The 21,429-nt window shown below is 44.6% G+C and overlaps 1 protein-coding gene across 1 annotated transcript in view; it reads left to right on the forward strand.

The window, feature by feature from the left end:
- The first annotated feature begins 1,294 nt into the window (after positions 1 to 1,294).
- The window catches only part of igsf11 (immunoglobulin superfamily member 11), an 85,908-nt gene continuing 65,773 nt past the window's right edge, over positions 1,295 to 21,429 (forward strand). Inside the window, exon 1 of the mRNA XM_034549276.1 lies at positions 1,295 to 1,905. Within this exon, the coding sequence (XP_034405167.1) occupies positions 1,845 to 1,905 (61 nt within the window). The 5' untranslated portion in view covers positions 1,295 to 1,844. The remainder of the gene's footprint in view (positions 1,906 to 21,429) is intronic.

A 21,429-nucleotide genomic window follows, 5' to 3' on the forward strand; every position in this document is an offset into this window, starting at 1 on the left:
CGGTCGTTGCGGAGTCGCACCGCAGGAGGGCGCGAGCGTCCCCCTCGCTCTCTTTCCCCTCTCTCTCTCTCTCTCTCTCTCTCGCTCTCTCTCTCTCTCTCTCTCTCTCTCTCTCTCTCTCTCTCTCTCTCGCTCTCTCTCTCTCTCTCGCTCGTCTGGCGTCAGCGGTCTCCCAGCAACAGCCGGGCTCGAGCTCGTCTTAATCATCCGCTGCGTCGCACAGGCACGCCGCCTGAAACCGGAACCCAGGTGGATTTTTTTGAACTACAAAATAAAAGCCCACTTAGTTCAGGTGTGTTTTCTCACCGTCTTATTTACTGCGCGGCCATATTTACTGAGGCTAATCCTGGCTGATTATAATAGATCCCACCGGTCTACAGTGGGTTGTTTTCAACTTGGACTGTCTGAGTTGTTGGTTTAAAGACGTTTCTTTCTTTTTTTCTTTATCTTTTACAACTTGTACTGTACAAAATAATTTCACAAATTGAATACGAAATGTCCCCCCCCCAAACCTATTTTTTTAAAAGTTGTCTTTTTTGTTTGTATTGTTGACTAATTACTTTTTAAAAGTGTGGGGAGCACTATAGGAGCGAAGTGGTTCTGGCCCAACTCCACCCTCCCCCCTTGTTTGAGGGCTCTCTGGCAGATATTTTGAGCCCTTCATGAACCCTTTCCGCATAGTCAGCACTAGATGCCGACTTTGCCTAAGGGAAATACCCACAATGCATTGCAATGTGACGTTAAACATGAATAGGAAGAATGGAGAATAGGAATGCAAGCAGAAATGATAAACATTATTATCTTTTTACACAGATTTATTCATCAAACATTTCGTTTTGTTATTGAAGCTGTTTTGACAAAAACGAATAAATAGATTATTTGAAATGACGTCTCACCTCGTGAGGAAAGAGCCTGGAAGACGTTCAAATCAATTCATAAAATAAATACCCACAATTGTACACAGTATTTTGTTTGTAGTCGCGGTCACGTGATATGTCCCATTCATATTTACACCAGTTCAAGCCCTCAACCATTTACCAGGTGACGTCAGTAAGTCCCTGAGGGTTGAGGGGGGACATAGGGATCGGGCCCCTGACTGACGCTATAGGTGCAGCTCACGGCGCATGCGCACTGTGCCAACACTTGGCTGTGGTGTCCTTTTGCCACCTCATTAAAAAAATTTCAAAAAAACATACTCGTGCGTTTTTTATTTTGAAAAAATAAAAAAATAAACAGGAAGTCGCAGTGTTTCTAATGCCGTGCAACTTGCTCCCAGGTCCGCTCAGCCAGCAGCAGAACAGACGAGAAACCATGGAGCGCAACAAGACGCGTTGGAGAGCCTCACCAAGCGGACGGGATGAGAGCCACTTTGTGATCTGTTCGTAAGTCACTTTCAGGGACAGTCGGCATATTTTGTGTTCACCAGCAGGTGGACGTTGAGTCCCCCCCCCCCCCCTACCCCTACCCCTCCACCCCACCCCACCCAGCGTGCGTAAATTGACCGGAGCGGTTTATGAAATACAATAGACTTGGAGTGACCAGCAGCTCCCAAAAGAACGGGAGGAAAGGAGGAGTGGAAAAGGAGCCCGGAGGACCGACGAGTGCCCGCCGGATAGAAATGCTCTGCGGGTTGTTTTTACCACTCATTCTGTCACGTTGTCTTCGGGACATGTCGCCGGTGTGCGCTGCGTAACCCCCCCCCCCCCCCCACCCCCACCCCCACCCCCACCCCCACCGGACTGCTTTCATGCCTCACGCCATCAGGGGGAACAGTTACTTATCTTCAAGGAAACTGTGAGCGCAGCTGAGCTTTTCACCAAGAAGGAGGCGCTGGGTTTAAAACCATGGTGAAGTTTCACAACTCGGACCTATGGATAGCCTGGATGGTCATCTTCTGCATGGAGGGTGAGTTGTGTGTGACACTTTGAAAACTTGCGCTGCTATATTCTATCCTCAACTTCACGCGCTTTCATAACGATGATTAATAACGTGATTGTCAAATAAGAAATTATAAAAAGGACAGTTTTTTTTCCACAATTGGACTTGCATATTTTCTGTCACGTGGACGAATCATTGCTGCAAACCCCCCTCCCCCAAAAAACAGATGTATTTGGAATTAAATTGTGCCATGAGCTCAACCTCTCCATTCCGAGAGCGCGTGCCACATCCATTTGATCCCCCTCCCTCCTTAATACTGTGTGTTTTGGATCAGGCAGACAAATCCCCGGCATTTCCACAAAAACTAAAGCACCGATTTAGAATGACTTTTGCCCGGTAAGTCGTGTCATCTCTCCCAAAAAGCACTTTTGATCGTGCACATCTTATCTATAATGTGCCCAGGCCGTGGCTCATATGGCTCTGCGCGTCTTACACAACATAAGAAGGTACAATTACTGCCTTTTATTATATTTTTAAACCACGCAGCCACACATTAAAAGGACGCATGCAGACCGGGCAGCTGAGGAGGGGGAAACCCCAAAAGAAAACCACAATACACACTCCTATCCCGTGGGGAATTGTGTGTGTGCGTGTGTGTGTGTGTGTTGACTGTAGTACTTTATAGTTTGTCGACCTTAAATCCCTTCTTGTTGTGTGGTTTGTTATCCATTGGAGGTGAATGTAAGTGTGTCATACGTTAATGTTGTTTCTTCATTGACTTGTCTGACATTTGTCAAATGAGCCCTCATAAAAGCTATAAGAGATGTCCTGTAGTTCAGGGGAAAGCATTGAGGAAATCAAATGTACGAGAACATAATTGGCAGTAAAACCAAGGTTAATGGTGCAACACATTAGCATCATAAACAAAATAAAATGTATTCCTGCATATAGGATGTATATGCTAAAAAGTGAAGTTGTCTGAAATGAATTATGGGGACAACAAATAGCTTTAAAAGTTAAAAATGAATGAGTCGGTCGATTAAACCTGTTCTCATATTGTGTACACATCTTTATTATTTAGAAAAAGAACAAAGTGGACACGCACGCACGCACGCACGCACACACGCACGCACGCACACGTCTGCCTGACATGTCAATTTGGACAGAACAATTGTGTGGGATTGAATTCAGTCCTGATTGCCGAGGTGTTTCACTCCGCTGCCCACTTATTTAGCCATATACCTCTGGAGTGAGTGGTTGTATTGTGACTTGTCAGCTTCACTCTGGGTTACACACACGTGTAGACACACACACACACACACACACACACACACACACACACACACGCACACACTTATTCGCTTTGACCACGTCTTACCCTTTGTCTAACAAAGTGGTTCGAAATAAACATTTGTGGATCGCGGTTTCTTTTTCCTCCCAAAGTGATTCCCCCCCCCCCCCCCCCCCCCCACCCCCCCAAACTGCTCGGCCTCTGTAATGAGCGAAGGGTCAAGTGTGTGAATGACTTCATAGAAAGAAACAGAGTGATCAGCATGTCGGGTGTTCATCTACTTGTTGTGGACGGTTCTTCTCCTCTACTTTTCTTTACGTCTTGGTGGAGCGCTGCCAGCGTTTCTATAAATACATTCTGATGCAGCAAAGTCGGTATTGATCGCGGTGGCTTGTTTTTGGCTGTGTGTCCTGACCTCCACTTGTGTACATGTCACACGTTGTCACTCGATTGATGGGATCTGTTTGTTGTGTTGACGGACAGCGGATGGTTTCGTTTAGTACACAACGAAGTGTTTCACTTAAGAAGTTTGACCAAAAAAAGTGTGTTTTTGGCTTTAATGGAGGCCGTACTTAAACGTTATACACATGTGAAATCTGACCTCTACATTTGAGCCAACCTGTAAGCACTTTAGGAGCAGAGGTGGGATTCTGTGTCTTGCTCAAGGACGTTGAGCCGGGGATCGAACCACGTATCCTTGTGGTTAAAGTACCACCCGCTCCACCCACTGAGCCACGGTCCACACGCGTCCTCGTCGCCGACGTTCCCTCGACAGTTAAACGGAGGTGAAAAGAGGAAGGAGGCCGTCAAACCCGTAAATGACTTGGACACGCACGTCAGCCACGGGCCAAGCTTGCACACTCAGCAGTATAGTTGGAGGACACGGCGCGTCATTCTCCTGCCTCCCCGGGTCGCACATAAATATTGTAGCAGACAATATCACGGGCTCCACAGTGAAGAAAACTGCAAAACATTTGGGGTAAAGTTTGTAAAAGTTGAAAAGCGTAAACAGCAGAGGCTCTCGATTGGTTCAGCTGCTGGTCACAACGGCCCCCCGCGGCGACACCAACACAGAGCGGCTCTGTCCACGATGCCCCGATTTAACGATTCACCCAGAACAACCCTCAAGGGTGTTTGCATGGGGACTGATCCGGAGGTCCAATCAATTCGAGTAAATTACATTCAAGCAGAGGTGGTGGCTCTGAACTTTTTTTTTTTTTTTTTTTCAACAACGACTGTTTGTTTTTGGTCGTGTCTGCATAGCAGATGTAGAATATCTTTGAATTTTGCACGCAGGGAAATGTTTGGATGAGCCTCCAGACTTCGATCCCACTGTTCTGTATGTTCGAAATGAAGAAGAGTCCAGTGAGGAGCACTCAAGCATGAATTTAAAAAAAAAAAAAGACAACATGGAGTGAGTTTTTTTTTTTTTTTTTTAAGCTCATTGCCATTCGGGGGCATTCACGTCGGCATCAAAGCTGAACTTAGACCAGCTCTCTTCTCCACTTTCTGTGTGAGCTTCTTAACCTTTGAGGCTCGGCTAAACGTCCCGATATGAAACCGTATAGTCTGATTGTTGTTTACATGGTCTCCTTTGCCCGGTTTGATGATTGCATTTCAATCAATTTGTTCAAATATGGCGAGTTCACAGTATCAGTGACGAGGTTTTTGTTGAGTTTCAGGCCCAAAGTGCATCCAGCAGTCGAGGTAAAAGCTTGGTGGAAAAGTGATTTCAAAATCTACATTCAATAACAATATAGTACAATGTATCGCCGGTCAAATAATAAATCTCCAAATTACTTAAATTATATTTACTGTATTTCAATCGCCTCTTCAAAGCTGCTCTTTTCAGTACATTTTTCTCTTACAAAACAATTGCCAGACAAGAGCTCTGAAAAGATAAGAACAGGTGTTAAGGAGGTGGAGAGAGCTGTGCTACATCTCAGGTTTCTTTTTTTCCCGTTGTTTTAATGCATCCAACTCAGAGCCAATGCCTGAAAATGTGTTGAAAATCCTGCTAATGCCGAATGCATATACGATGGAAAATCCCGTCTGTGTCAGTTTTATCTGATAAGTAGCGTTTTCTTCTTTTTTTTTTTTTTATTACTCTCCCCTCCTTTTTTTCCGCCTGCTGCAAAAAAAAAAAAAGGAGCAGCTGGAACACGAGTGTTGGACAGATGGAACTTTCCACCTCGATTATTTCCCCCTCGCTAAAAATAGCGTCTCAAAAAAATTAAAAGACCCCTGGGACCCCGCTTGCAAAAAAAAAAAAGTGCATGTGCGTGCGTATGTTTTTGAGCGACGGGCGACTTCAGACGACGGCGTCCTCGGATGACGGCGGACAGCGGCCATCCTGGGAGTGCGGATGAATAAATGATGGGCAGATATTTGGAGGAGGAGAGCGGTCCCACGGTCTCTTAAGCACACATTAAACTAGACCCCCAAAGAGTCCACGGGCCCTGCTGCACGGCAGTTGGCCGAGCATCTGACGTGGTCAGTTCACAGCGGTTTTGGGGGGCTTTGAGCTTTTTTTGGGGGTTGCTTGTACCTTTTTAATCAGAGTGGGCGAACCGAGGGAAGCGCCAGTGATGCTGTTGATGCTGATGGGTTATGTGGTCAGGTGGTATGCGCTTGGCAGATCCAGGTGTGCCATCTCGGGCAAAACACGATAAAAAAGCCTTCCAGGGAAAAATCCATTCATTTTAAATGAGCAGAGTTTTCACTGCTGCGGCAGGTTTGCAACTTTTATTTGATGGCACGCGAGACATTTCATTCGTGAATCAAGACAGCCGCGGTAGAAATGTGTGTCGCGGTATCTCAGTGTGTTTTCGAGCCACAAAGAGATAATGGCCCCCCCGAGCAGTGAGACACGTTCTCGATGGAGTACACGTGTGATAATAGTGCTATTATGAAACCTGCTGTTAGTTTAAGAAACACCTCCGCTTTTATAACTCAATCGTGGGAAATGAGTCGCTGCAACAATGCTTTGGATGTCTGGTGGAGGAGGGGAATCCATTGCGAGGCGATAGACTGTATGGAAGAAGTGAACCTGAAAAAGTGCCTCGAACTTCCATTTTTTTTTTTCACTCACGACCATCAGAGGGCCGACTCCTCTGGTCGTATCAAAGTCATTTAGTAAACGATGCTCCCTTTTTAAAAGTAAAATCTGCCAGAAAGCAGGGTATGCTATACCTTGTGGTCGGACAAGCCGCTACCATGGCGACCTCTCTTCCAAATATGGTCACGTCTGGCTCCAAAACATCCGCGATGGCAAAAACCATTGATGACAAACCATTTTCTTTCATACGGGTAGCATAACTCAATCTACGTGTGTTAAATGCATAGAAAAACTGTATTTTGGTCCATACCATACTGTGACAGATTTCCCTCAATTCGGTTGAGACCATCTTTAAATTGATTAACCTTTCGAGTGTGTGTAAGTGTGTGTGTGTGTGTGTGTGAGAAAGAAGAGCCCTGGGCTTATACATATTTAAAGTGGAATGTCTTCCTCCTGTCGTGGCACCCTGAAGATACTCTCCTTGAAATGAGCAGTTTTGCCTGGCTGCCTCTCGAGGCTTGACAGGACCTTTGCTGACAGGACCTCCTCCATGACATCGGGAGGCGTTTTTTTGGTACGTGCGGATGAAAAACATTAAGACGGGCGGAATCGAGTCATATGGTGAAAATGTTCAACCCGCCGTAACTATCAGTGACTTTTAGTGGGCTGCTTACGTGCATAACACATTCAAGTACAACAGTTACTTACTGTTCAGGGTTGTCTCGAAGGCTCAGCGTGAACAAAGAGGGTCTCTTTCATCCCATGAAGACCAGCGAAGTCACAAGTGCAAGTCAAACTTCCCGGGGGGGGGGGGGGGGGGGGGGGGGGGGGGGGAAGGGGAATTTGCACCCAAGACAGATTGGGGATATTAAAGTTTACTCTATCTATCTAAAACCATGAATAACAGTCACAAATTGGGGATTTCCACTGACTACAACTATTGTCAAGATCCTTTGCGATATTACACCCATATTAAAAAAAATATATATTAGTTTCCAAACAGTAATCTGACTTCAAAGTCACATAACAGTTTTATTTGCACATAAATAAAAATTCAACCCAAAATATGTATGCTTCAGCATCTAAAAAATCTACACTTTGCACTTGACTAAACGTCCTATTTACACTTTATTGATCCTCGCAAAAAGGTGATAGAAATAAAGCTGCTGGCATCCGCTCACTTTTGGCATCCTTATTACGTTCATTGACTTATTTAAAAAAAAAAAAAAGGCCCACCGTTCTTCAGCGTGCGCGTGATGTATTGCTGCTCTCAATCAGTGTTTCTGCCACAGGGTCGTTAAGTTGATCTCTGCTGTTACCAAGAATAGTGGCTGTGTTTATCATTGTAAGCTTTTATGAGCTCAGATCAATGGCGAAGGAAATGCTCCTGTGCACACATTAGTCCCACAAGTGTGTGCTAACGGGCAGTGTGTGTGTGTGTGTGTGTGTGTGTGTGTGTGGGCATGGGACCTCATATTCCCCAGACAAAATGAATTACTGTGGATCCCAAAAGGATCAAGGTTTCCCCCGGACTGTAATGACCTCATCGGTTTGATCAACCAATCAGGGTCTCGCCTGCCAGTGTGTCTTTTAGGTTCATTAGGCAGATTCAGGCTCTCCAGTGAGCTTCATGTTAAAATGAGAGGGAACTTCAGGCTGTTCAGCTGTTCTTGTTTATGCATAAAGAGGCAATAGTGTTTGGACTTGGGCAGTCAAACCTTTTGGAAATAAATTGAAAAAATCCTTAAAAAAATGTGTTTAAAGCAAAGAAAGGTATCGGCCAAATGTGTTTTTATGAATTATTATCGACATATAAATACAACTATGGTAGGCTGAAGCAAATCAGTTGTACAATGGATTAAGTAAATTGCCAATAGATAAAATTAAGTAATTTGAAGCAATTAATATACTGTTAACGACAAACACATTTTTTTATTTTAGACTAAGACAAACACATGACAAAGTAAACTGGAGTCCGTAGATCAGTGTAAGTTAGAGGGTAGATCATGATGCTGAGAGAGAGAGTGAATGCAATGAGAAGCCCTGCAGCCCAAATAACCACGGCCCTGTCCCACGCTATCTGGCCCCGCCCCTCTCCACCTGCAGGGAAAAAAACACCAGACAGTAGGAGGAGCACTGACGGGGTCAAGGGTCAGAGTTGCATTTCTCATTTGAACAGATCGACACAGCACTAACGTGTTTTTATATACAAAAAAACAAATATCTCAGACAGACAACCACAGGACATATTCCAGCACGTCGAGTCCTCTAGCAAAGACTATATATAGGTACGCTCAACCGTACTCCCTGGAGTACTGTGGCCTTGTATCACTAATTTGAAATTGATTGTTAATCGATCGACAAATTGACCTTTACAGCACTAGATGAACCCCGGCGGCTGAACTCGCCCCGTGTCACACGGAGAGATAACGCGGATCCTGTGACCTGCTTAGTGTGCGTGGCGGCGGTGGTCCAATTGAGCTGTCTTGACCGGGCTCTAAAAACACACCGTGGATCATTTCACACGAGGAAAGGTCATTTCGTAAATTGCCCGTGCTCTTCTGTGATGGCTACCTTTTTAACTGTTAGCTGCTAGAGATATGACTTCTCTCTGGAGGGTCAGAGGTCTCCGACAGCAACGTGTTACGTTCGGTGTGTCTTTGTGATCGGGGTGAGAGCCGACGAGTCGGTCCTGACACTCACGTCTGCTAATGGTTGCGAACACGCAGGAATACTGCAAAGTGAAGAGAACAGAGGGGAACAAAGTGAAAAGGGGGACAGATTCTCCTGCATTAAATATGCCCAGGGCTTTTCACAGCCATAGGTAATTCATAAAGTGGCTGTTGGGGGGTGGGGGGTGGGGGGGGGGGGGGGGGGGCAGTGCTGTTCTATTTGTGCCTTTGCTCTTTTAATCTAGTTCAATGTCTCTCCTCTCAAAAATCTATTCACAAGAAATACAGACAGAGTTGAGGCTGATTAAGTAAGTCCTCAATGCAACAGTTGTAGGCTTTTTTTTTTTTTTTTTACACTTAATTTAATCTTTTCTCAGTCTCTTATCCAAAGACTTCACTTTGGCCGATACACTATAACTATTACATCGTATTTAATTTTTTTTTTTTTTTACCCATCACATTTTGATGTAGCAATGGAAGCAATGTTCTGATGAGTACACTTTTTTTTATTATCACCAATAGAAAGGCCGGTAAAAACCGGATTGTAATATCCTGAAAATTCAATCAATAACAAAAACACAAATTCCAATAAAGCCAAGTATAGTGTGCGCACGGCTAATCCCACACAGCCCCATTGCTCTTACTGTCGGGTCAGCTCGCGGTGCTCCTATCTGGTTGGTTGGGACTCCGAAATGAGATGTGCCTTCAGGAGTGGACGCTCTTGGTGTGACACACTCGGGGCTCTCAGTAAATGTGTGTTAACTGCCCGAGTCGCTCCCTTTAGGAAAGGTTGCGCATCGGTTCTCAGTCCTTTCATTATTAGTCCCTGTTTGACACAGCGCCCCACAGCCACACTCTTTCACTGTGTCTTCTGCTCTCTCTCTCTCTCAGGTGTCAATCCTTCAGGTCAAACTTCACTCTCTCTCTTGTATCCGTCCACATTTCCCTCCCTCCTCCTCTTTGCATTCGTGTTTCTCTTTCCCTTTTACATCACTCTGTTTTCCAATTTCACTCTTTCTCCGCCGCTCTTTTTTCACCCTCTCTTTCCCTCTGTGTCTCTCTCTCTCTCTCTCTCTCTCTCTCTCGGGCCTCTATTTTTTTTCCGCCGACACACAAATGACTTTCCAGGGACGCGAGGGTGAGACTTGAAAAAGTGGTCCCCCCCCCCCCACGCTTGTTCCGTCCTCGCAGACAAACGAATGAGCGCGTCAAATATGATGCGTGTGAACAGCCACGGAAAGAACGGCGAGCGAAGGCGGTACAGTGAGAGAGGAAGAGAGACGCAGAGAGAGAGAACGATAAAGAGAGAGAGAGAGGCCAGCACGAGAGATCCCATCTGTGCATTGTTACAGCAGACTTCACCTTAACATGGCTGCTTTTATATCCAGTAGAAGAGGAGGGGGCACAGGTGGGCCTTCGACAACCAGGGGAACGCACATTCTCCCAGTTGCGTGCCGAGCACACACACACACACACACACATACACACACACACACACACACATACACACACACACACACAGACACACACAGACATTCAGATGCCCTCACACAATAACTTTAATCACATACGGTACATTTGCAATACGTGCACGTGCCCACACACACACACACCGACGTATCTCATTTGCCCATTTTTTTGTACACGAGCACAAACCGAGACACCTGAGGCAAAAACACCTTTAATTTACATTCTCACTCGCAGTTTTGCATATTAAGTTTTCTTTTGAAGCTCTTATTTATATACCTATATGTCCCATGTTGGTTTAACTTCGTTCCACTAAGCCTTGTTGAGGGCACTCGTAAAGTTTACGGTTGATAACAAAAAACGAGAAGACGAGCACTCTTTTTTCTTCACATCCCGTGAGACCGGCTTCTGCTTCTGGTGGCGACCGCGTAGGCGGTGTTAGTCTCACAGGAATGTGAGGGGCAATGATATCAGGGGGCACCATATGCTGCCGTGGCCCTTCAACTCTTAATCCATGCCTCTGCGGCCTTATCTGGTTGCCCTCCCTGACAGCCTGGAGGCTGGTGGGGGGGGGGGGGTGGGGGGGGGGGGGTGGGGGGGGGGGGGGGGCGACACTGTCCAGTGCGCTGCACACTGCTTTGTATTTGTAATGTGCTCAATTTGCAAATCCACTCAGGCCTACGTAGTTCTGCCAAAATGTTAAGGATGTACCTACCCACACACGCACGCACACACACACACACACACACACACACACACACACACACACACACACACACACACACACACGCGCGCGCACATAAAGAACCTTCACCCCGCCCTCCCATACGCGTTCATATCACGAGGATATTGCATGGACTTAACCGATAATGCCAGATAGTAGTGTTGTCACAGACTCCGCCGACACACACACACACACACACACACACACACACACACACACACACACACACACACGGTGTGTGTCTGTGTCCTATTTGTCCACCATCCTACAAAAAAAAAAGAAAAGCCTTTTAAGTAGATCCCGGCTATTGGAGGAGCTTTAAATAAGCATAACACAATACTGGAATGTCCGTCCTATGCATGCTTGTTCCACATGACGTGGAAGGAAGGAGGGCTGAGGGTGGAGACACACAGTCACTCTATTCAGGAAACCAAGTTTGGAGAAATACACTCCGAATTTTGATAAAGTGTTCTGTAATTCAATATACTCACTTTGAGATATCCCCAGACTTAAGCAGCCTTAAAAACCCTTAACTTGCTTCTTATTTCAATCTCTAGCAAAATCAGCATGGACTGTGTATTTCAGTGAATGACTAAAGTGTAAAATATAATGGACCAAATACAGTTTCACTTTCTCAGCTGAAAGAAATACTGATGTATTCTGCTTCTACGATGGAACATGATCATTTAAATGATTCACCTCAGCATTAACTTAATTATCTCTCAGCAAGAGAAATAGGCTCCGTGAGTGTCCTTGTGACTTCACTTAAAAGAGAAAGTGAGAGGTTCATAAATGAAACCTTTTTAATGTATTGCATTCGTGTGCAGCCTCCTCTATTACTCTTTGATATATATATATATATATATATATATATACATTCCACATGCCGCAATTGCCAAATTAAAACCCCGTAGCTTTTCATATGGCCCGGGGAGGCTGCGACTTGCTCACTTGCCTCCTCTGATGAGCCGCGGCGGCTGATCCGTAGCCAGCTTGTCCACTAAGAGGTGATTTGTGAATATGGAACAATGTGTAAACTATTGAGCCAAGGCCCCAAATCATCTGCTAAGACGGGCTTTGCTGCAGATTATGTCTGTCATTTGGTCTGTGACCCTGGCTTATAGATAGCTTTGGCTTTATTTGATCAGTTCAGTGACACAAGAGCATGACATTGCGTGCAAACACATGTATAGTATACACATAAGCCACACTTTATTGTAATTAACACCATTCAAACTACTGTGTCTGTCAATGTAGTCTATTTTATTCTTTCTTACATTTTACACATCGCTGTCTTTCACCATTTTTTTAGACTTCAGAATCGATTTGCAGACGTGTGCCATGTTAAAAAAAGACGTATGTATGTGCAATGTTCATCACCTGAAGAATGACTTTTCCAGCCACTGCCGGTTACCGTAACGCCGCCATACGTGATGGCGACGAGCAGAGAGACAAACGCACACTCGAAGCCGACGTGTGTCACTCACAGCGGACAGGAAGTGAGTGTAATCACGCAACAACAGAAAAGCAGCTCTGGATTTGGTTCCGGAAAGCCTGATCTGATTCTGTGTACTACTCTTTAAATGAAAGTAGAATAAGATAGTGTTTCTTTACCAGGATAAACAGGGATTTGGATTTGGATTTTCACACAACTTTATCTCCCCGAGGGGATGTCGCTTCTAAAGATATTGTAGCCCGCTAGGAAACGCTCCGCCGCCTGCTAATTTCCTCTTGATTGTGGGTGACAGTCTGCCAGCCGGCACCCTGTGATCAGGAAGGCGTGACAGGGTGCATACGGGGAGGCTGAGATCAGATAAATATGATTGTGTGAGCTTGTTTGCTATTTATAGGCGAGCAGAAGCTGCCGTATTTTGGATTCTGATCAGGGCGCAAACTGGGAGCCAGTGAAGGGAGGTCAGAATGTGTGCAATGTGACTGATGGGATTTCATATTCCTCAAGCTGCTTTTTGTGCGAGTTAAATGTTTTCTGGTGCTGTTTGATTGGTAGTCTGGAAAAAACATGGCGTGGGAAAATATGGGAAAGTCGATGAAACATGCAGAGAATGACGGCAGATGCAGAAGCTGTTCTTCTAGGGGTCTAGCAATGCAGACTTGTGTTTTCCTTGGCGATGCTGTGTCAAAAATAAAGTCATGATTATGGATATTATTTTGCAAATGGTAACATGTAAATAGAAAATAGAAATGGGCCTAGGATAAAACCTTGCGGCACACCTGCGTTTTTCATAAAAATGCTTTAAATCAATAACTGCTTTTTGTAAGATTGCTCTTAGAAGGAATTTTAGTGGTGGTTTAAATGTCAGATGTTAGAATAGTCTACTCTTGAAATAGTCCGTTAATTGAGAGACTTGTCTGTCCAAGAATGAAAGAGATGACATAGCTCGTTAATTATTAATACATGAAGAACAAATTGAAGGTCATTAGGAGTGGTTCTCAATAGATTCCTCAAGTAAAATTAAGTGTGTGTGTGTGTGTGTGTGTGCTGTGCCATCATCAAGGTAGTTGAAAATGGTAAGCTTTTGTCCCGCTGCTCCTAAAAATAGATTCTCCTGTGCTAATTTGTTTATTGTCCTCTGCTCCCATATACACACACGTGCACGCTCGCACACACACACACACACACACACACACACAAGCACCCAACGCGAGATGTACGCATGCACACAATGTCAAACAATCCAATTTGAGTCAATTGGGGTAATTAGCCGGACACTATTAAGTCGCTTTCTCCCTGTGCACTATCCCGACTGTAATTATGGCAAAGCAACAATGATGTTCAATTACAGTTCACCGTAATCGCTCCAACGTGATGTGATGTCAGTAAAGATGGCAGAAGGGCGCCGGCATGATAGAACTGCACTTTTATAATATTGATATGCATAGAAGTGGGGGAACGGGTGAGCTCAGTCAGAGGAGGGGGTGGACAGAGTATTCTCACAGGGGGGGAGTTGCCTTCTAAGGCTTCGTCAACATTTCTCATAATCAGTGTGCAGAATATCAAGTGATCCGTCTTCTCCAGGTTTTTATGAACGGTTGACATTTTCCCGTAATGAAAGCCGTGAGATGAAACGCATTGTGTTTTTTTTTTTAACGACAACGCGAGATGATCGGTGACTCTACTGCGCCCGGGCTCGAGGGCGGTGTGTGCTTTATCAACATCGGACAATGTTTTCCGGGTTGATTTCGCACATCGGAATATGGGACTCGAATGCGTGTCTCCACCTCTTATTGTGCATTGTAATTAAGCAGAATGGGGCTGTGTAATGCTTTAAGAGTGGGTGTGAGACGGGTATTACTGTACCACTGGGCGACGAGAGACACACGGAGACGTGTTGTATATTAAGAGCACAATGGGAAAAAAAATACCCTTTGTTGAAATGAGGAATAGGAGTGCTCATGGAGGCTGCCATCAGATGCCGTATGAGACTCTATTCACTATTGTTATAATGAAACACATGCTGAGATAAAAAGATCATGAAAACAGGTTGAAGCAGCCACTCTGTAATGGATTACGCACCGCCGATTTTAATTCATCCTTGTTTGAATGACAATGGTAAAAAGGAATAATAGCCTAAAGATGAGACGAGGCAGAGACGATGCAGCTGCTTATCAAAGCGGCACACACTGAGAATGAGATCTAAAGTGGGAGAATAACTGGAGACGGGTGGACTGATGGAGAGGTGGGCGTGAAGCTGAGGGAACACGTGTTTTTCACACACCTGGTTTAACAATCGGTCCGAGGATGAGACACCTGAGGACCTGAGAGTGAGGGAGGAGACGCGGGATGGGTTCTAGAAATGTGATGTTTTGAGAGAAATTAAGGGGAATGAAGCGTTCACGCTCAAAGCTTATAGGGAAACATTGTGATGATTTTGTTAAATATTACTACAGTAAACACGGCGTTTCTTGTGCTTCAGGACACTTTTGACTTTTTTTTTTTTCCTCCTGAAGCTATGAGTGCTTGTATTGCGAGAGAAAACTAATTAGTTGTGTTGTCAGTGAACATTTGACAAAGAATGTAAAAGACTCCTGGCGTGAAAGTCGTGTTCGTCTTCTGTTATCTGCCATTAAATTTAATTGCCCACCGCCACTGTTTTAATGTGGCAGCTTTTATCCAGTTGTGAAGTATTAAGTCATCTCCCTCCAACTCCAACTCCAAAACATCTGGAACTCACCATAGTCTAAATCCCTCTCCATTTAACACTTGTTCTCCCTTAATCTTTCCACTTTTGGTTCAGAGGGCTCTTAAACCAAAAAAAAATAAAAAAAATTCATCTCCTTTCCTTATTCCCAGCTGGTGGAGTTGTGAATGAAATACGAAAGAGAACAAAACAAACTTTATTGTTACCGTTCATTTTTTTTGCACTGCGTTTTCTCTCTCCCCGGCCTCGTGGAGACTCAGGTGGGCACGAGTATTAATAGCTTCCTTCGTCCGTGACGTCGGCTAAAAATCACACGTGCGCCTCTTAACGCTCAGAGGTGTTTTATGTTAATTAGAAACATCACTCTCAGCTGTTATTTAGTCAGCGCCGTAAAGCTCTTGGTGTAAAAAATAGAAGAGAAAAACGTTTTCTCTCCACCTGCCTGCCTCGTAGCCACAGTCGTGCACCCGTATCTGCTGCGATCTCGGTCTCTTCTCCACAATCTTTATCTTCACCATTCTGCTTTTTAATGTGACTGTCAAACAGTATTTCATTCCCCCTCTTTTCTCTATTTCTCAGCATGACCATGTGACTAATCTCTCTCTCTCTCTCTCTCTTTATTGAAAACAGGCCTGTATACTCTGCCTGAAAGCTTTGTGGGGTCCTAAATGCTAAATGCCAGTCTGTCTCTGCCAGGCGCCCGCTTTGTGCCGGTCTCCTTGGTGATGAGACCGGCGATCAGGCCGTTCTGCACCAGACACTGAGGGGTTTGTGATAGAGCGTGCGTGTTCGTGCGAGTGTGTGCGTTCGCGTCAGCGTACAGTAGATATGCGCGCGCGCGTGTGTGTGTGTGTGTGTGTGTGTGTGTTTTGATTCCCTTATCTGTTTAAAGACGCGTCCTGTCTGCAAGGCGGAGAAAGCAGGGCAGTACGAGGTTTACATGTATTCACTGGGCTCATTATCATGTGAATGCATTATGTTTCCTGTCAACATGCCTCTGCCAAACAAGAGGGGCCCTGTTCTCCCTGCCAGGACTCGGGGCGACACGGCGGCCAGGCCCCAACGTGGTGCGGCTCTGCCCTGGCACAGCTCACCAGGAGTTCAGCTCCACAGACACCGCTGCTGGCCTCGTCCCGATTCAGACCATCTGCACTGGCATCTCAGCGAGATTGGGAAGACACCATTCAGAAACACTGAATGGTTTGGCTTGACTGGATTTAGATACTTGTGACGTAATCTTGAACTTGTATGAGAAAGAAGGTGGTGTGCAATACACACAATTACAGAAATGTCTTACAGTTTTGTCCACGCCATCAATTTGCTGACGTTAATCCCGACTCGCATTCCTCTCGTCGCATACTGACGCGTGGTCGAAAACCTCGTGCCAGCATTTTCTAACACTCTTTTGGTCGCATTATTTATGAGGGTACAGATGTGAATTCAAATGAAAACACTTGCTTGGGGTAAAGCAACAACACCACAAGTTGAGTTAAGGAGAAACATCGTGGTTGAGCTTAAAACGAGTCAAAATAAAAATACTGTCTCCCTGTTGATCTGGAGCTCTATTTCACCCTCGCTTGTAAACCCTGAGGTACTTGAACTACCTCATTACTTACCCAGAGGGGAGCCATACGTGGTGTTTTTCAGCAAGCACTCTGGACTGCAGTAACCCACATGGGTCCTGAGCCTTCTCCAAGTCCACCTAACCCCATGTATGTAGACTGGAGGAGCGCCTTCCCATGACCCCTCTAGTAACCCTGCATTGCTTCTCCTGGATCAGCTTTTCCAGCGAGGCTGAGCAGTGTGATAAGCCAATAGTCGAAGCACACCTTTAAAAAAAAAAAAGAAAAGAAAAGGGAACCACCCCCCATTGTCTGCCATTCTGCAGGCACTGCCCGTGACCTCCAGTCGACATTGAAGAGACGAGTCAGCCGACTGACTACTTTGCTTTTCTCTTCACCCAGGTACGACCATGCAGTTGATTGACAATTTATATCCTAATTAATCTTAAATAAAGGTATATTTGACTGATATTTTTGACTTAATTGTACCCAAAAAGTGGAAATCCATCTCGTATCAAGTGTTGACCATGGCTACTAGTTAGAAAACAACAGATTCTGTTTTCCTTAATCAAATCACAAGACAATTTTTAACAACAGGCCGAACACTTTCCCTAGAATCAAACCTCTGAGGAGAACCACTGAGCATAATGATCATAATCGGCCCAGTAATACTCTACAACAGTCTCCCTACATCGGCGCTGGGTCTGTAGCTGCAGTTGGGGGTATCGATCCAGCTGACAAGAGACTAGCTCTTTTTTATACGCAGGCGTGGAGTTCGAGGTCAGCCCTGTGGTCTGAGCCTTCATATCTCACTGGGACCAATTTAAAGGCCCGAATGGCCGAGGGGCCTGACAGCATGACCCTTTCTGGTATTGCAAACCGGAGGTGTTGTAAAGCTATATTCGCAGGGTTTCCGTGTGTGTTAGGGCAGGTATATGTGTGTGTGTGTGTGTGTGTAGAAGGGGGGTCTTATATGGATATGTGCATGCATGTGTATACTCTGCTTTAAACTGCTTGCGCAAGCAACATTGAGATGCTTTGACTTGCATGCTTGAGAGATTGCGTGCAGCTCACACGCACTTATTATGTATAAATGGATGGCGGGTATAACACCCATGAAGCCTGTGTGATTGAGCATATCCAAAGAGAGAGAGGCAGAGACCCAGAAGAGGTCTCCACTGTGGGCTAAAGCCTCATGTATTATGAAGACGACCTCTTACCGTCTGTGGTCTGAACTCAGGTAGAGGGGAACCGAGTTTTAAAGGCTAAAGCCCCTCTAGGAATTGTTAGTACGAAATAATAAGGAATAAAACACGGAGTCAGATCTTTTTCTAAGTTGTTTAAGAACCATAATCCTGTCTGAAAGTGGAGATCTTGGCCAATAAAGGAGAAGGAGACAAGACCAACAGTCAACACATTTTCAAAATGAATAATGGATAATCTCATTGCTTCCAAATCGTGTCATTTTAATTTAAAGGAATTGTTTGACAATTTTAGTAATACGCCTTTCTCGCCGAGAACAGGGTGGTCCCCATAGAAAAGCTTAGGTTGGCAAACCAGCCACTGAGAACCTCATCCTTCAAGTCTTTTCTTTTGTAAAACTGATACAATACAGTTTGAAAACCTTTCTGATGAAGAATATAATGTAAATCTGACCAAACAGGAATTCATTTAGCACAAAATACTGGTGATTGCCTGGCAACCTCACAGTAATGACAGGCCTCCTGAAAGTGGCTGTGACAGGACATGGAATAGTCAGGTACATACTGTAACTGCATGGAAATCCACAACCTATAATTTGACGTTCTTTTTCTGAGCTTTAGAAGCGCTGCGGCTCAGTGGGTCGAGCGGGTTGCTCTCCGGCCACCGGGTTTGCTTAAAATGTTTGCAACTTGGGGACGAAAGAAGGGGAATTTTTGCAATTTTAACTGTACTGTAAATTCCGCCTAATTAATTTCAGTGCAATTTCAGTGCATGCAAATACTTTTGCAGAAATAAGCTTACCACGTTATTATTTCGGTTTCTGACAAGTGACGGAGGCCCGATTGAGAGAGAATGTAAAAATAATAATCTGGCTACCTCCACTGTATAAATGACCTTTTGATAAAAGCATATGTGGATCCACTAAATTGGCTCCAGGCAGTCTCACGCTCTAACGTACGACTGCCAGACTGAGCCACTCTTAACTGTTCTTATTTCCTTCACACTTTTTTCCCAATTAAAACATGACTTGTGATTAAAGGCCAGCAGTCTGTTTGGTATATACAGTACATGTGAGAGTGTGTGAGTTTAATGGAGAGGGAGATAATAAACAGGCCTTTTGGGGGCGAGTGTCTCTGTGACATTGTCCATACTAGCTTGGCCTGTTGGCGTGCACGTGAGATTACGCCATGCATTTGTATTTGTGCACGTGCTCAGTTCACACGACGGTGGGGGTTAACCTCTGGATGCTGCGATTACGCCGCATTTGCCTTAGATATGCGATTTTTTTTTTAAGGGCTTTTGAGTTCTGAGGTTGCTCCTTACTTTTTAAACGAGACATTTGAACACACCATTTCTTGTATTGTGAACTGTGTCCGAAATATTTCCATCCACTGGGCTTTACTTTATGAATTTGTATCATTTCAAGATGTTGGGTATTTAAATAATTAGCTTCCTACCAGCATTCAAAGTGGTCAAATCAGACCACAATTAAACGACTTACATACTCGTCAGGTGATAATTCTACCCCAACATTGAGTTGCTTTGCTCCTCGTGTGCTTTAATCACGAGCGGATTCATTTTATACGAGCAATATTAAAAGGTCTGATCATCAATGATTAATCATCTTTGTGCTTGCGATGTAGGTTAGGGCCCTGGAGGCCAGCGAGCTGGAACGCAAAACAAACAAATCATTCTCCGTGAAAGAAAAACACCTTTTTAACACCCTCCGCGTTGCATTGTTGTGACCTGTATTCCCAATAACAAAGACGGCCGATGATGAAAAATTATCAATGTGGGGGAAGTCATGATTTTCTTTATTTGTTTTTTAAAACTTGCGTTTGAAATGTGTTCGCAATACTCGCTAGGGACAGTGTGCACACACACACACACACACACACACACACACACACATATGAGCGAGCACACACACTCCACTCAGAGGCATTCGCACACAATCCAAAGAAAGAAGAAAAAAAAAGTTAAACTAAGAACGCCTGAAACAAAAAAAAGTCTTAATCAAGTTGTTGATTAAGACTCAGGAGGGGAAGAGAAGCAGGTGTGAACACCGTGGGTCATGAAATCATGTGTGAATGTTTGCCAAGGATGTGTTTTATTTTATTTATTTTTTTAAAGATGCGGTTTGTGTGGGTTGAAGAAATGCGGCGCCTCCCGAGGGAGTTTATTTGGGCATGTTATCTCCATCACCGCCGCTCGCTACCTGGCGAGCGTCTTCTGGAGAGCCGAGCGTGGGGGTTCGCCCTCCGGGGGGGACCGCAGTTTATTTGTTTTTCCTTGAAGCTGCATTCATTGAGCGTTTCTCTTTTCGGCAAAGATGGAATAAAAAAAACTGGCAGACAGAGGAAGACCAACAAAAGGCACTTTTTTTTACCTTCAGATCACCAGGAGGTGATCTTCACCTTGACACCGTTGCAGGAGATAAAACTTTGATTCACCGTGACGATTTAGAGGTATTTTACTTCTTCGTGCTTCACAGCTGTTTCTTGGGAAACATTGCACTGGTCTCTCTCTCTCTCTCTCTCTCTCTCTCTCTCTCTCTCTCTCTCTCTCTCTCTCTCTCTCTCTCTCTCTCTCTCTCTCTCTCTCTCTCCCTTCGTTGCCATTTCTCATCCATCCACCAGTTGCCCTTGGACTTTCCCAGTCACCAGACTGCCCCACACATCGACACACCTGTTCCCACTTCCCTCGTTAGTTTTTCAGTTGCTCACCTGCGTCTCATTACCCCATCAAGCCTCCCACTGTCCGGACTGGTCCATGGACCTGTTTTCTATAAATGTGTTATCTGAGACCTGAATCCTCTGTCCCGCCGGTTTTTAACCTCTCTGCGTGATGTATTTTTTGGGACTTTTGATTTCCTTTGGACCGCCTTCCTGGTTTTGACCCTTGCATGCATGTCATTGTGTTACAGAGGGAGCTATAGGAGGTACACGTAAGGAGGAATATTTTTAATAGAATTAAATAGAATGTTTTGAGGATAATGATGTGATTTATGATCAGGCACAACATGACAGATTGTTTTGTTTTTTTTACATACAAATTCATCTTCTCACCTAAATGGTATCTCTTGTGGTAATGTATTCCATATTAATTTGCATTGTTACATTACATATACGTTTTCTGGAGGAGTCATTTGTTTTCGATGACGGCATACGTAGTTTTTTTTTTTTCAACGCCGGCAACAATTCAACCGTCATTTAGCCACTGAAGGACAATACAAGTTCTATTAATGGGACAATTTCTTCAAATGAAAACTATTGACCTTGTGTTCTATGGATGTGGATTGTCTAGATAAAGGATGGCACTGAGGAAAGAGATGCGGCTGTTGAATTTTATAAATGTCTTATATCGCTGTACCGCAAATTCCATTCATCTCCATTGCATTGATGTAATGTCATA

This window comes from Cyclopterus lumpus, chromosome 13 (assembly GCF_009769545.1).
Source record: "Cyclopterus lumpus isolate fCycLum1 chromosome 13, fCycLum1.pri, whole genome shotgun sequence".
Classification (NCBI taxonomy): Eukaryota; Metazoa; Chordata; class Actinopteri; order Perciformes; family Cyclopteridae; genus Cyclopterus; species Cyclopterus lumpus.